The sequence below is a fragment of the Lampris incognitus genome, chromosome 6 (genome assembly GCF_029633865.1).
Source record: "Lampris incognitus isolate fLamInc1 chromosome 6, fLamInc1.hap2, whole genome shotgun sequence".
Classification (NCBI taxonomy): domain Eukaryota; kingdom Metazoa; phylum Chordata; class Actinopteri; order Lampriformes; family Lampridae; genus Lampris; species Lampris incognitus.
In genome coordinates this window covers 7184761-7199520 of record NC_079216.1, presented here as the reverse complement: position 1 = coordinate 7199520, position 14760 = coordinate 7184761, and the positions used below count along the sequence as shown (strand labels likewise).

General features: G+C 46.9%; 1 protein-coding gene across 3 annotated transcripts in view; it reads left to right on the top strand.

Annotated features, from left to right (window-relative positions):
• Positions 1 to 7329: 7329 nt before the first annotated feature.
• appl2 (adaptor protein, phosphotyrosine interaction, PH domain and leucine zipper containing 2) overlaps positions 7330 to 14760 on the top strand; it is a 38510-nt gene continuing 31079 nt past the window's right edge. For 2 of the 3 annotated variants that reach the window (XM_056281818.1, XM_056281817.1), the window contains exons 1-4: positions 7330 to 7434; positions 9842 to 9940; positions 11560 to 11619; positions 12577 to 12648. In XM_056281818.1, coding sequence (XP_056137793.1) covers positions 7378 to 7434; positions 9842 to 9940; positions 11560 to 11619; positions 12577 to 12648 — 288 coding nt within the window. In that variant the 5' untranslated portion in view covers positions 7330 to 7377. Of the gene's footprint in view, positions 7435 to 9814; positions 9941 to 11559; positions 11620 to 12576; positions 12649 to 14760 lie in introns of all 3 variants that reach the window. The other variant, XM_056281819.1, reaches the window with a different exon arrangement.

Below are 14760 nucleotides of genomic sequence, written 5' to 3'. Positions count from 1 at the left end.
CTTCCGTCTATTTACAGGGGAAATACAGTTAATACATTTACATTATAGTATCATATAATTTACGATATAATGATGTAAAGTTGCTACAATGTTATGATGCCACGTGACTATATAATGATATAAAGTTGATACAATGTTATGTCACGTGATTATATAATGATATAAAGTTGATACAATCTTATGATGCCACGTGACTATATAATGATATAAAGTTGATACAATGTTATGATGCCACGTGACTATATAATGATATAAAGTTGATACAATGTTATGATGCCACGTGACTATATAATGATATAAAGTTGATACAATGTTATGATGTCACGTGATTATATAATGATATAAAGTTGATACAATGTTATGATGTCACGTGACTATATAATGATATAAAGTTGATACAATGTTATGATGCCACGTGACTATATAATGATATAAAGTTGATACAATGTTATGATGCCACGTGACTATATAATGATATAAAGTTGATACAATGTTATGATGTCACGTGACTATATAATGATATAAAGTTGATACAATGTTATGATGCCACGTGACTATATAATGATATAAAGTTGATACAATGTTATGATGCCACGTGACTATATAATGATATAAAGTTGATACAATGTTATGTCACGTGTTTATATAATGATATAAAGGTGATACAATGTTATGATGCCACGTGACTATATAATGATGTAAAGTTGATACAATGTTATGTGTCATGTGTTTATATAATGATATAAAGGTGATACAATGTTATGATGTCACGTGTTTATATAATGATATAAAGGTGATACAATGTTATGATGCCACGTGACTATAATGCTATAAAGTTGATACAATGTTATGATGTCACATGGTTTATATTTTAACACATTTAAGATGTTTACATCAGCCTCGGCGTATCAGCAACATATTAGCCCGTCTGAGGAAGACACTCGCACAGAAACCCCCAACTCGACTTTCAGCCGCCAAACAGAGCAGTCATTATTTGTCTGTCTCAATGGGGGACTGTGCGGAGGGATGCAGATATTTTTAAATTCTCTCCTGGCAGGCTTTACAATGAGAGGCAGAAGGTGGGAGGCCTTGGAAACACCGCACAGCCTCGGCGTCAGCCGCAGGTCAGTTTGCATGCCCTCCAATAAACCTCGGTCCCTTTCCTCCGGCCGCCCATCAGCTACATCCGCCCTGTACAAAGTTTCGACGAGGAGCTCTCGTGAGTCTCCACTGAAGCAAATAATCACATTAGTTTATTGGCGTTATCAGCTTGGGATGTTGTGTGCGTCACGGCCGGGCGACATTGGTCAACAAATTGTCTCAAACCTCTTGATTTGCTCCATGTTTACCATGTTGCTTACAGTTTCCAGAGGTTTCCGCACACACACACACACACACACATACATACACACACACACACACACACACACACACACAGTCATATCTTTTTCCCCCCTTTTTCTCCCCAATTGTATCTGGCCAGTTATCCCACTCTTCCGCAGGGGTGCCGCCAGGGATTTTGCGCCCCTATAAAGAATATGACCGAGCGCCCTTTATCTATCTAATTAATCAAATAATTATTTTATTATGTTCCTCACTTCTCTAAACATTAAACCCCTTCCTCTGCCTTCATCCCATGCTACCAGCTTGCCCAACAATCCCCTCATCGACAGCTTCTCCAGTAAGGGACCGATTTTCTCAGTTTGACAAATCTACATATAACACGCTCTTAACAAAAAGGAACGTGACACCGCCATAGCCCAGATCGAACCTGTGGGCTCTTTCCTGTGGATCGTGAATCAGAGAGGTCTTCGACAAGATCTGGTCACATGCCATTGGGTAATCGGGTGGGATAAGGGGAAAAACTACAAATAAATCTATTTTAAAAAAATTAAGCACCGTTGCGGCGCCCCCTCTAGTCTGGCGCCCTTAGAATCTTCATAACATTATACCCACTTACGGCGCCACTGCTCTTCCGAGCCAGGGAGGGCTGCAGACTACCACATGCCTCCTCCCATACGTGCCCAGATAGCAAAACTGCTGTGGCCCGGACCCGTCCCACAACGAGGCTTTCATCCGGCCCACATACCGCGTGGAATGATGGCACTTGGGCGGTCCGCTCCTGTTTGCCAGATCTGGGCCAGAACCAAGCCATAGCGATGCCGCATGTGCCACATACTTGCCAAAGGTGGCCCATAGTTGTTTTGTGATATTTGGGCCATATTGACCATTTACCACACGGGCCGCTTCAGGGCCACATCCGGATCACGTGTTGCCCAGAGCACCGCAACTTTGCCAGAAAAGACCCACATTTGATTTGGGCCATATTTGCTGTTATACATGTGGGCCACTTCAGGCTCACATCCATTTTGTCAGGGCCAGGAGAAGGCCGCCAGTGCAGCATCCTTGCCTGAAGTGGCCCACATCCGGATGCTGTCTGGGTGTGGAGTCGCCAGCCGCTTCTTTTCACCTGACAGTGAGGAATTTCACCAGGGGGGACGTTGCGCATGGGAGGCTCACGCTATCCCCCCCAGCCCCCCCCTCCTGAACAGGCGCCCCGACCAAGCACAGGAGGCGCTAGCGCAGCGACCAGGACACATACCCACATCCGGCCTCCCACCCGCAGACACGGCCGATTGTTGTCTGTAGGGACGCCCGACCGAGCCGGGGGTGACGCGGGTAACACGGGACCCCCGTGTCGGTAGGCAGCGGAACAGACCGCTACGCCACCCGGAGGCCCGGTAGAAGAGACGTCTTCATCAGGGCCTGATTTCTAGTCGACGGGCCCAAGCCCTGAACCTGTTTGACAGACTGGGATTGGTGCCGATGAAGCACTTTGTCATTTCAGTTTCGTTCCAGTTCCCGGAGGCTCTGCTGAGATCATCAAGCCCAGGATCTGTTTTTTAAATGAAGACGTGGAGAACGCCAAGGAAGCTGTGATTTGCTTCTCGGCTGGTGTCTTGTGTTTACGGTGTGTGTCTTGTGTGTGTGTGTGTGTGTGTGTTTTCAATTATATCATATATATCATATTGATACGCTTTACCTCCACTGGGGCTGCAGATGACAATTAGCTTCCTCGCCACTCCTGATTTACAGCCCGTCAGATAGCCGCGAAGTGTTATGCTTTAACCATACGGGGCCCCGGTTATCAACCTAACGAGACGCGTTTTACTGAAGTGAGTCAGTCAACTTCACGAAACAACAACGACAACGACAACGCGGCCTTGGAGGGGGAACGCTCGTCGCAGCTGCTGCCTCCGCGACCCAACCTATAAACCACTTTTCTCTCGCGCTCGGTGTTTACACAAGGCTTTGGTTGACAGATGAAGAGGAGGAGGAGGAGGAGGAGGCACGGCCTTCATCCACCCGAGGAGCCTTCATGCACACGAGGTCCTGCACCTCTGCTGTCGATGAAGGCCTGATCTCTGTCGGGTCCGCATGCTTTAGAGACAGACGCAGTGCGGAGGACCAGATCCTGCAGACCTGCAGCGTTCACAGCATCAGCGAGCCCAGCATGCACGTGCCTCCTCTTTTCCTTTTTTTCTCCCAATTGCCCCACCCTTCCGAGCCGTCCCGGTCGCTGCTCCACCCCCTCTGCCGATCCGGGGAGGGCAGCAGACCATCTCGTGCCTCCTCCGATGCATGTGGAGTCGCCAGCCGCTTCTCTTCACCTGACAGTGAGGAGTTTCACCAGGGGGACGTAGCGCGTGGGAGGATCACACTACCCCCCCCACCCCCGAACAGGCGACCAGACGAGGCGCTAGTGCAGCGACTAGGACACATACCCACATCCGGCTTCCCACCCGCAGACACCAAGCCGGAGGTGAACACGGGGATTCGAACCGGCGACCCCCCCCCCCGTGTTGTTAGGCAACGGAATAGGCCGCTACGCCACCCGGGTACCCTCCCCTCTTATCATTTATCCTGGTTGCAGACGCTTCGTCAGTGTCCCCCCAGATGGCTGCAGGCGGCTGATAACACCTTATATCGTATATACCTTAATGCGCCGCGTAGCCTTTGAAGTTAATTATGCAGCTGTGACTCCTCGGCAACCGCACATCATACGAGCGTCTGCGTGATCCGGACTTCTAGAAGTCCTAGGGCAACTAATTTTTCTTTTCTTTTGTTTTTTTGTCCCACCCGCTACAACAGCAAAATATGATTGGCTGATTCGCCTGTCACTTAGCACCATGGGCAACTGGGCTAACCAGTCAACTAAAGGGCCCGACCCGTTAGCCAAGGGCTAGCGAGTCTATTTATCCAAGATCGTTACCATATTAATTAGCTGTAAATTCTGACCTGCTAGCGGTAGTGGAACACCACTACCGCTAGCAGCACAAGGCCTTCCAGCAGTCCTAACCAATGAGGGAGCCGGCCAGCTAACCCGTTCTCTGCCAAGAGACAACAGCAACGAAATCTGATTGGATAACTCGGTTTCCGTGGTTTCGGCACAGTAACCCTTCCGCTGCTGAAGCAAACTTGATAGAAACCAGGGCTAGAATTAGGATTAGAAGAGAGAGTTATTATGAAATGAAAGACTTTAAATACAGCATTTAAAATGCTGATATGCTGGGCCTTCTCTGAAGTCCTAGAAGTCCCGCAGGGTTCCCCTCTGCCGCGTATCTGTGTCTCTGTGTTTCACACTGGAGAATTTCATTTCATTTCATTTCATTATCGTCCATCGCACACACGCGGAGTCTAGTAGCCGAGACATATCCAGGCAGATGTCAGCCGTCGGACGGAGAACAGTACACCGTGTGTGTGTGTGTGTGTGTGTGTGTGTGTGTGTGTGTGTGTGTGTGTGTGTGTGCGTGAGACTCAAATTGCATAGAGGGAGATTTTAAATGAAAATACGAAGGGTCGTTTGAAACGGACCACATGATCTCTCTCCTGCGTGACATTTGGAAAGCACAAATGCCCGGTGACTGCAGAGACGCCATCAGCTGACCTGGAATCAGAGAAAGAGGTTTTTGTGGGTGTTCTGCATTCTCTGCAAGAAGTGTGAAGTAACCGGAGAGCCGGTCGAGGCCGGCAAGGCCCAGGTACATCTAATGCTCAGATGGCGTCACATGCACGTCACCGTAGCACGAGTGTCACATATCCATCTAGTTTTACCCCACAACGAACGCCAGCGTGGCCCTATCTACTTCTGCAGGGGGGGGGGTATAAAATCAAACTACAAACCAACGTGTAGTTTTGAGGGTGTAAACACTGTACACAAGTAGTGTTTAAGGGATTTCATTCTGAAGGGCTGTGCAGCCGTTTTGAGGAAACCAGCCTCCCCGAAGTGTGCAAGTCGCGTTGTTTCCAGGTGAATCAGAGTCAGGAGTCTTCATTCATCCCCGAGCGGAAACGGAAACGGCCGAACGACGACTCGTAGCCACTTTCAGAAGTAGGTCAGAAACCTTCCCTGTTCTCCGCTGCCTCTGGCGAAAGCTCCGTGCAGCGTCGCCTTCAACCTTATCCTTTACGTTTTTATTTTATCTACTAGAAGAACCCCGCTACAATGTAGCGGTTTGGTGATCCACCCGTCTAAATCTCCCTCCTCTTCATCCTGCCAGCTAACCGCCTTCCCCCTGCCCCTAAACCCCCCCCCACTCCAACTCCCTCCCCCCAAATGCACGGAATCATCTGAAATGCAGAGAAAAGTGGTTTTTAGCCATTTTTAGAAAATGCATATTTTTGCATAATTATGCATAATTATATTTTAATTTTCTGCTATTTTTCTGGTCCTCTCTGGAACAATACCTACCACCTCCAAAAAACATGAGGATCATAAGTGCAGTTTTGCAAAAATGCATATATTTTGCATAATGCCAAAACATTTCTAAGTCCCAGAAAAAAAAATTTATATAGGTGAAAAAAATCAAAGATACTCAGAATCATCTGAAATGCCGAGAAACGTGGTTTTTAGCCATTTTTAGAAAAATTCATATTTTGCATATTTATGCAAATTATGCATAATTTTAATTTTCCTTTCCCCTCACTCTCTGAGACAATACCTACCACCTCCAAGAAGAATTAGGATCATAAGTGCTTTAGTTTTCGGTCCCGCTATCTACACTAACACACACACACACACACACACATTCCGAAAATATATGAGTAGATTTTAATTCATCCTCGTGTATTTTTACGCCTTGCCGGTTTGTATGAAACGGGCTGTACTGATAAACTGGCCTCGTCTCGTACCGAAATTCAAATTCCCCTCTATGAAAAGTGTCCAACGCGAAGCCAAATGGAGAGCAAAGCCACTTCATATGTTTATGAAGCGCCTCTCAATACCTGAAATCCCGGCTGTGTCCGGATGGGGTCGCTGTTATATATAAAATGACAGCCGGAGGGGTGCAGAGACGCTACTGCAGCGAGGTTGCATGGAAGAATTAGACGACAGGGACGGGCTTCCTCTTAATGCCACACCTGCGTCACGTACGCCTCACGACCAACAGGGGGGGCATTTATGATGACACACAAGTCCTCCTATTGAACAACATCAACACTACCGACAAACCCCCCCCCCCGCAACGACAACCTCCCCCGCAACCTGATGACTGGTGACGTCATCAAACGGGCCTCTACCCAGTCCGAGCCACGTCCCCGAACAAACAACACCAATCACAACAATTAAAACGTGAAAAGCACGTCGTCGGAATATGAACGGTCCCGTGAGCCTTTGCGCTCCCCCAGCGCAGAACCGCCGACTTCCGGTACGCCTCTCCCGTGCCTTTATCTTCCGGCTTCCACAGATCGATCTGAACGCTCTAAAAATCACCTCATTTCAGTCTGACACTTGGCCGCCGGGCGGCGCTGTTTCCCCCTTTCAAAAGCGCCATTTCATTGTTACACGCCTGTTACGAGCCAATGTTAATTGCGCAATACTGTGAAACGTCGCAGATTTCGCCTCTTTCTCTGCGTATGTCACGCTATAAAAACAGCACAACTGTAACGTCGTATCAATGTGTTGTGGGACTACTTTATTGTTCGCATTAATACAGTGGCCTGTAAGTGGTACTGCAGCCTGCTATACGATTAAGACGATAAAACCAATATAAAGAAAACGTCAACGTGTCGCTGAATTGCAATTTTAAAAAGATGCATTTTCACCGACCTTAATATATATATATATCGTTTTGAATCTCTAGAAAAGTGGTTTCTAGTTTGACCGTTTACTTTATGTCGTCACCATGACGACGCGATTCGCCGCGCCACGTAATCCTGTAGTTTACGGGGTTGGCGCGGGGTCACGAGTGCCCGCATATGCAAATTCCCGACGTGTCTGCCTCGCGCAGCACGCAAAGACGTCTGGGAAACAGAGTCCGGTCCCGCCAATTCAACCCTCGCTCCCTTTTTCTTCCCCCCCCACAGACAGTCAACAACATGCCGGCCGTCCACCACAAGCTGCTCCTGGAGGACGCCTTGCAGGACAGTCCCCAGGTAGGCCCGCGGGCGTCTCGGTGGGGTGGGGTTGGGTGGGGTATCGCCCGGAAAGGCGTTTAGAGGAACGGGGGGGGGGTGAACGTGGTTTTATCCCGGTTCCGTTTGTAGGCACATTTGTGTGAACGGCATCCCCTGTCTGCGTTGCCTCGGCGCCGCTAGCATGCCTTGGCACCCCGCAAAAGAAAGAAAGATAGTGGGCCTTGATCCAGCGCACCGTGACGTCTAACGGTTTTGGGTTTTAGGATCGTATCGGTGTCGTATTTGCATGTGGCCGAGGAAGGGCTCCCCCCCCCCCGCCCGGGTGGCGTGATTCCACGCTAGGGAAGGGCGCATCCGCGCTAGCCACCAGCACGGGGTCACACGTGGCTAAACACCCTTCACCGGGATCACATGTGTTACAACTCCCTTTATTTAGTGACGACGTTTTTCCCCACCGCGTTTTGGTGAGACCCGGACCCAGATCCGGACGCGGAGCGGGCCTGGTTTCACGGGCTGCTGTGGGCGGGGTTTGCGGTACTGGGCGGTCAATAACAGGCGAGAAGAGGACTGATGGGTGTCAGAAGCATAGGTTCAAATCTGGTCTTGTCACTACTTTGGATTGTAATATGAAACGTTAGCGTGTATGTATGTGTGTGTGGGTGTTCATGCTAACGTGTTGGCTAGTGTTAATGTATAGATGTTAATGTATAGTATATGTTAATGAGGGAGTGTTAATGAGCGAGCACTGGTGACCGTGGCAACGTTAGTGTTAATGTGTATGTTAGCTTAGTGTTGTCACTGTGTTAGCTTAGTGTTCATGCTAACGTGTTGGCTAGTGTTAATGTATATATGTTAATGTATAGATGTTAATGAGGGAGTGTTAATGAGCGAGCACTGGTGACCGTGGCAACGTCAGTGTTAATGTGTATGTTAGCTTAGTGTTGTCACTGTGTTAGCTTAGTGTTCATGTGTGCGGATGTTGTGTTGCAGACATGTCAAATTAAGAACAGCCTTTTCTTCCCATGAACCCATTTACACTGATACAAATTACACTAAGGTGCAACTTCATCATATTACCCACAGTGTAAGAGAAAACTGAACAGAAAGTAGAAAAACTACGTAGCCCACATAGGAGTACAGAAAATGGCTAAATACAGCGTTTTAACACATTACAGCAGTCAGGTGTTGCTATTTTTTAACCATTCAGTGTTTCTAAATAACATCTGCTATTATAAAAATGTTTAAAATGAACAACTCTATGTTTAACGTTTCCTTTTATGTTACAACATAACGTCTCTTCTCTTCAGAACAATTGTTGAGTCACTAAAACATCTTCATCTGCAAAAAAGGCCAAATCTAACCACATTTATTTTGTATATAAACGTTAAAAAAACAATAAATGGCTCAAATAAGTACAGTCTGTTAGTACATATTAGGATATCAGTGTGTCGGAAAAGACGGTTTGGGAATTTAAAACCGTTTCGGATGAGTCTCCGCTGTTGTAAACTCTTTTATTACAGCCTAGTCTCTGTAGGCTGTTGCTTCCATTCGGGGACGTTTCGTTCTTTTTTAATTCCACTCCGAGGGCAGTTCATGCCGGACGCATATTTCTTCTCTAACAGTTTCTGTCCTCCTCAAATCGGACATACTGCAGGGTTTTGTTTTTATCCTCTGTTGGTGGGCTGGGGGCCAATTTGTGTTAAGCCCTGAACAAAAACACAGTCTGCATTCTGACGAACTGAGACGTGGACGACGTTTCCCTCATATCATATCATTTATATTATTACAGGGGAAAAAAAAGAGTCAATTTTTCTTCCCTCTTTCTCGATAGGCCCGTGGAGAGGTTGTAGACAGTAGCTGCCAGGTGTTTGTCTCACCTGCGAGCCACACCTGTCCTGAACACAGCTACACCCAAACAGGATCTTTGTCTTTGTATTCCTGTACAAACATTACACCTTTATGTCTGTCTCCGATGTTATGGTATTGGATTTTGGTCCATTTCTAATTTTCTCCCCCTCACTGACTCTGTCAGATTTGTCTCCTTTTGACAACCTGTCATCGTTTTCTGTTGTTTATGAATCTCTGTAATGGTTTTGATATGTCATTCCTACAAGACCTGGGCGAATTTGCATTAGTCAACACATTGTATAATATTCGGTCTACTCAGGTGCCAGATGGGTGGAGTTTGAGTCACAAACTTGAAAGTTTGGCGTGTCGGTTAATAATTTGAAGGTAAATCGAATACACCATACTGTGGTTGATTTAAACTTACTCCATCTGGTACTCACAGTAGTTAAGACAAACACTGAGATTAATTGGAAATTGCTCTGAACGTTGGCCCGGTCCTCACCGTCCAGCCATTCTCTCGTTCGCTGATCCCTTAATTGTGTTATTGAAGGGGTCGTGTTGGTGTTTTAATCTGCAGACACGCTCCCTGCTCAGTGTGTTTGAAGAGGATGCTGCCACACTCACAGACTACACCAACCAGCTGCTGCAGTCCATGCAGAGGGTGTTTGGAGCCCAGGTACAACACACACACACTCATACACATTCACTGAAAAACAAGGAGCCTTTTTTGCATCTCTGTGGGAGTCCTGATTACATTTTTTTTCTCCCCAATTGTACTTGGCCAATTATTCCCCTCTTCCAAGCTGTCCCGGTCTCTGCTCCACCCCCTCTGCTGATCCGGGGAGGGCTGCAGACTACCACATGCCTCCTCTGATACATGCGGAGTTGCCAGCTGCTTCTTTTCCCCTGACAGTCAGGAGTTTCACCAGGGGGACGTAGTGCGTGGGAGGATCACGCTATTCCCCCCAGTTCCCCTCCCCCCCTGAACAGGCGCCCCGACCGACCAGAGGAGGCGCTAGTGCAGCGACCAGGACACATACCCACATCCGGCTTCCCAACCCCCAGACCCGGCCACGGCCAATTGTGTCTGTAGAGATGCCTGACCAAGCCAGAGGCAACTCGGGGATTCAAACCGGCGATCCCCGTGTTGGTAGGCAATGGAATAGACCGCTACGCTATCCGAACGCCCGGTCCTGATAACATTTTGCCTGAGAAAATCCAAGGATGAAAAATTTGCATAAGTAGATTGGAATACTGTGTGATGGAGTCTTTCACTTTTTCTTTTTTGGCACTACAAAAACAAGACTACACATTTTCAGACTGCACATTTTCAGGGACGGTGTCGAATGAAAACTCTTGTCTCGTGGTTTCATGGAGAAATGACGAAGAAAATGTACTCGGCAGCTCTTTCACACAAAGGCTGTCTGTCACATGTGCGCGATAAGCTGTGCTGCCCGGCTGTACATGTCAGCTGGCAAATGTAGAACATAGATAGTGTCATGAATCTGTTCTGATGCTGTCAGTCTCTTTAGTCCTCACATATGCCGTTATCTCTGTCTCTGTCTGTCTGTGTCTCTCTGTCTGTCTGTCTGTCTGTCTCTCTCTCTCTCCCTCTCTCTGTCTGTCTGTCTCTCGCTTGCTCTGTCTCTGTCAGTCTGTCTCCCTTTGTCTCTCTCTCCGTCTCTCTCTCTGTCTGTTCAACTGCATGTAGAAATTGTCAGATCAAATTTTCCTTGGTAACAGGCAACCGTACTCATTTGGTAAAACATGTTTTCAGTCTTTTATGTGATTTACTGTGTGGGCATTTGCCCGTCCACCATGCAGCACCTAGTTCAGGTTTTATTGCTCTTAAGTTAATAACGTACACACCACACAGCAGCATGTCTGCATTAAAAAAAAAAACAACAAACAAACAAACACGTGAAACACCCTCAAAAAAGGAAAATAAAGAAGATAAGAACGCTCAACTGTGAATTTAGATAGTCGTCTTTAAGGCCGTCCATCCATTATCTGAGCCGCTTATCCTTAGCCAGCGGTTTGGATAATGGATGGATGGATGTCTTTAAGGCTGGTTCGCCGGGTATTTCTCCATCTTTGTCTGCTGAACAGCGTCTTGCCAGGCAGTGGCGAGTAATTCGTTGATCCAGTTTTCACAGACAGTCCGACTCAAAACCCTCTCTCCTGTGCATGGAGAGCGAGAGTAAACAGTGTTGTGTTGGCGAGAAAAGAGTCTGATTAAACCTCTCTTCCTGTTTGTCTCTCTGTCCCCCCCCCACCCCCACCCCAACTCACCAGAGTGAAATGGGGCTGGCCACAGAGCAGCTGTCTCATCAGCTTCTGGAATATGAGAAGAAGGTAAGAGCAGCAATCCAATATTTATATGTACTGAGACCAGTAAACTGATAAGACATGTCGGCTAGAAAGACACTGCAAACAGACAGACAAGACAGAAACACACAACAGATGGACTAGAAAGACATGATGAAAGACACGTCAAACAGACAGACAAGTTAGACAAGACAGAAACACACAACAGATGGACTAGAAAGACATGATGAAAGACATGTCAAACAGACAGACAAGTTAGACAAGACAGAAAGACACAACAGATGGACTAGAAAGACATGACAGACAGACAGTCAAGACAGAAAGACAGAGGAATCAGACGGATATGATAGACAAATTAGACAAGACAGGTGGACAGACAGACAAGACAGATGTAACGATCATGAATGACTAGACTCGCTAGCCCGTTGGCTAACGGGTCGGACCCTTTAGTTGACTGGTTAGTGCAGTCGCTCATGGTACGGGTGACCCGGGTTCGCATTCCAGCTGCGGCGGTTCCCGGCGGCCCCCTGAATTCGCTACGGTTGGAGTCCGACCCGTTAGCCGAGGGCTAGCGAGTCTACTCATCCGTGGTCCATACACTGACAAATAGGGTTGACAAATAACAGCCGGATAAGACAGATGGAAAGAGATTTCTGTTGAATGCGTTGGACCGTATGAGGTATTGCTGAGTGGATGCAACGCAGGAAAGAGAGATTAGAAAGAGAAGAGTTGACTGCAGTCTTCTTTCCTGCAGCTACTTGCCAGTGTTATTTCAGATACAGAGAGGGACTGAAACTCAGCAGTTTGGCAGCAGATTTATTCACTTCTCTGGTCTGGTCCAGCAGGGCGACATGCCAGGTCTCTGGAGAGTTTGGGGTATTTAGACTTCCTGTTATAGGCTTTGTGCTGGCTCAGTGTGCTGGATGGGAGTTTGTAGCTTCCTGCTTTTCCAATTTTCTCTTCCACCTTTTTTCCCCTGTGTAGAATTTTGCCCTTGGAAAAGGTGATGAAGAGGTCATCACCACGCTGCAGCACTTCGCCAAAACCGTGGGGGAGGTGAGGCCTTTCTTATCTGTGTGGTGTGTGTGTGTGTGTACATGAGGCCTAAGTTTGAAGTGACAGCTGGTTATCATCAGGGACTCGGCTTTGCAGCGCTGTGACTTGTTTAAGTGTATGTGTTGCATGTGTGTGTGCATGTGCACATCCGTGTGTTGAACATGCAGGACAGGGATAGAGAAGTGCGGCTGGGCATGGCCTCGTCAGCATTTCTGTGAAAAATGACTCATGAGTTTCGGGAAAAATATGAGAAAATCGCCAACTGTTTATTGGCCAAGTAAATGTGCACGTAGAGAATATGACTCTCTAAGTTCATCACAAAAGACCACATCAAGTTGTATATCTTACATCATACGTTATAAATTACATTATCCGAAAAATATCTAGCTGTATATGTGTTTGGTAGTCAAAGGAGTGAAGACTTATTTCATATATATTTTATATATTTATTCTCTACAGAGGGCAAAAAAGGCAAAATCATCAAAAGTGCAAAAATTGATGGATAGTGTGTATCGTATGGATGCTACATATTATTTGAATTATATTGCAAATCAGAATAAATCTCAGCCATTACCTCAGCATCATCCTTCCTGTGATAGCTGGACCATTACTGGGATGGATGGATGGATGGATAGGAAAATAACAGCCAGCACTGGTGGAGAGGTTCGCTCCCTTATACATTCCCTGCTCAACACACACACACACACACACACACACACACACACACACACACACACACACACACACACACACACACACACACACACACACACACACACACACACAGAGCTAGCCAGAGTTGGTTATTTGCCTGAGCTCACCTCATCCCAGACAGTAGGCCTAACAATCCTGAACTTTAGCTCTGGCTAAACTGTTTTGTTGGACTGGATGAATTGTAATCTCTGACTGGCCTATGTTACTTAAGTCGGATTTCCTCTCCTTAGACTTTGGACTAGTCTCTGTTATTGCCTTGGCCAAGAGCATTGTTCAGCACTTAATGTGGTGGCTGGAGCGTATTGTCTTCAAATGATCAGTAGGTTAACTAGGTAATATGGGGTGTCTATAACCTATTGATAATTACTCACCCAAAGTTGATCACCCACAGCATGAAGATATGGGAAAGAGTAACAGAAGCTAGGTTAAGAGGAGAGGTGATGATTAGCGAGCAGCAGTATGGTTTCACGCCATGAAAGAGCACCACAGATGTGATTTGAGAATGTTGATGGAGAAGTATAGAGAAGTCCAGAAGGAGTTATATTGTGTCTTTGTAGATTTAGAGAAAGCATATGACAGGGTGCCAAGAGAGGAGGTGTGGTATTGTATGAGGAAGTCGGGTGTTGCAGAGAAGTATGTAGGTGTGGTGCAGGATATGTATGAGGGAAGTGTGACAGTGGTGAGGTGTGCGATTAGAATGACAGATGGGTTCAAGGTGGAGGTGGGATTACATCAAGGATCGGCTCTGAGCCCTTTCTTGTTTGCATTGGTGATGGACAGGTTGATGGATGAGATCAGGCAGGAGTCTCCATGGACTATGATGTTTGTGGATGACATTGTGATCTGTAGCGAGAGTAGGGTGCAGGTTGAGGAGAGCCTGGAGAGGTGGAGGTATGCATTGGAGAGGAGGAATGGAAGTCAGTAGGAGCAAGATGGAATACATATGTGTGAACGAGAAGGAGGACAACAGAATGGTGAGGATGCAAGGAGTAGAGGTGACAAAGGTGGATGAGTTTAAATACTTGAGGTCAACTGTTCAATGTAACGGGAAGTGCAGAAGAGAGGTGAAGAAGAGAGTGCAGGCAGGGTGGAGCGGGTGGAGAAGAGTGTCAGGAGTGATTTGTGACAGAAGGGTACCAGCAAGAGTTACAGGGAAGGTTTACAAGATGGTTGTGAGACCAGCTATGTTATATGGTTTGGAGACAGTGGCACTGATGGAAAGACAAGAGGTGGAGCTGGAGGTGGCAGAGGTGAAGATGATAAGATTTTCATTGGGAGTGATGAAGACGTATAGGATTAGGAATGAGTATATTAGAGGGACCGCTCAGGTTGGATGGTTTGGAGACAAAGCAAGCGAGGCAAGATTGAGATGGCTTAGACATGTGTGGAGGAGAGATG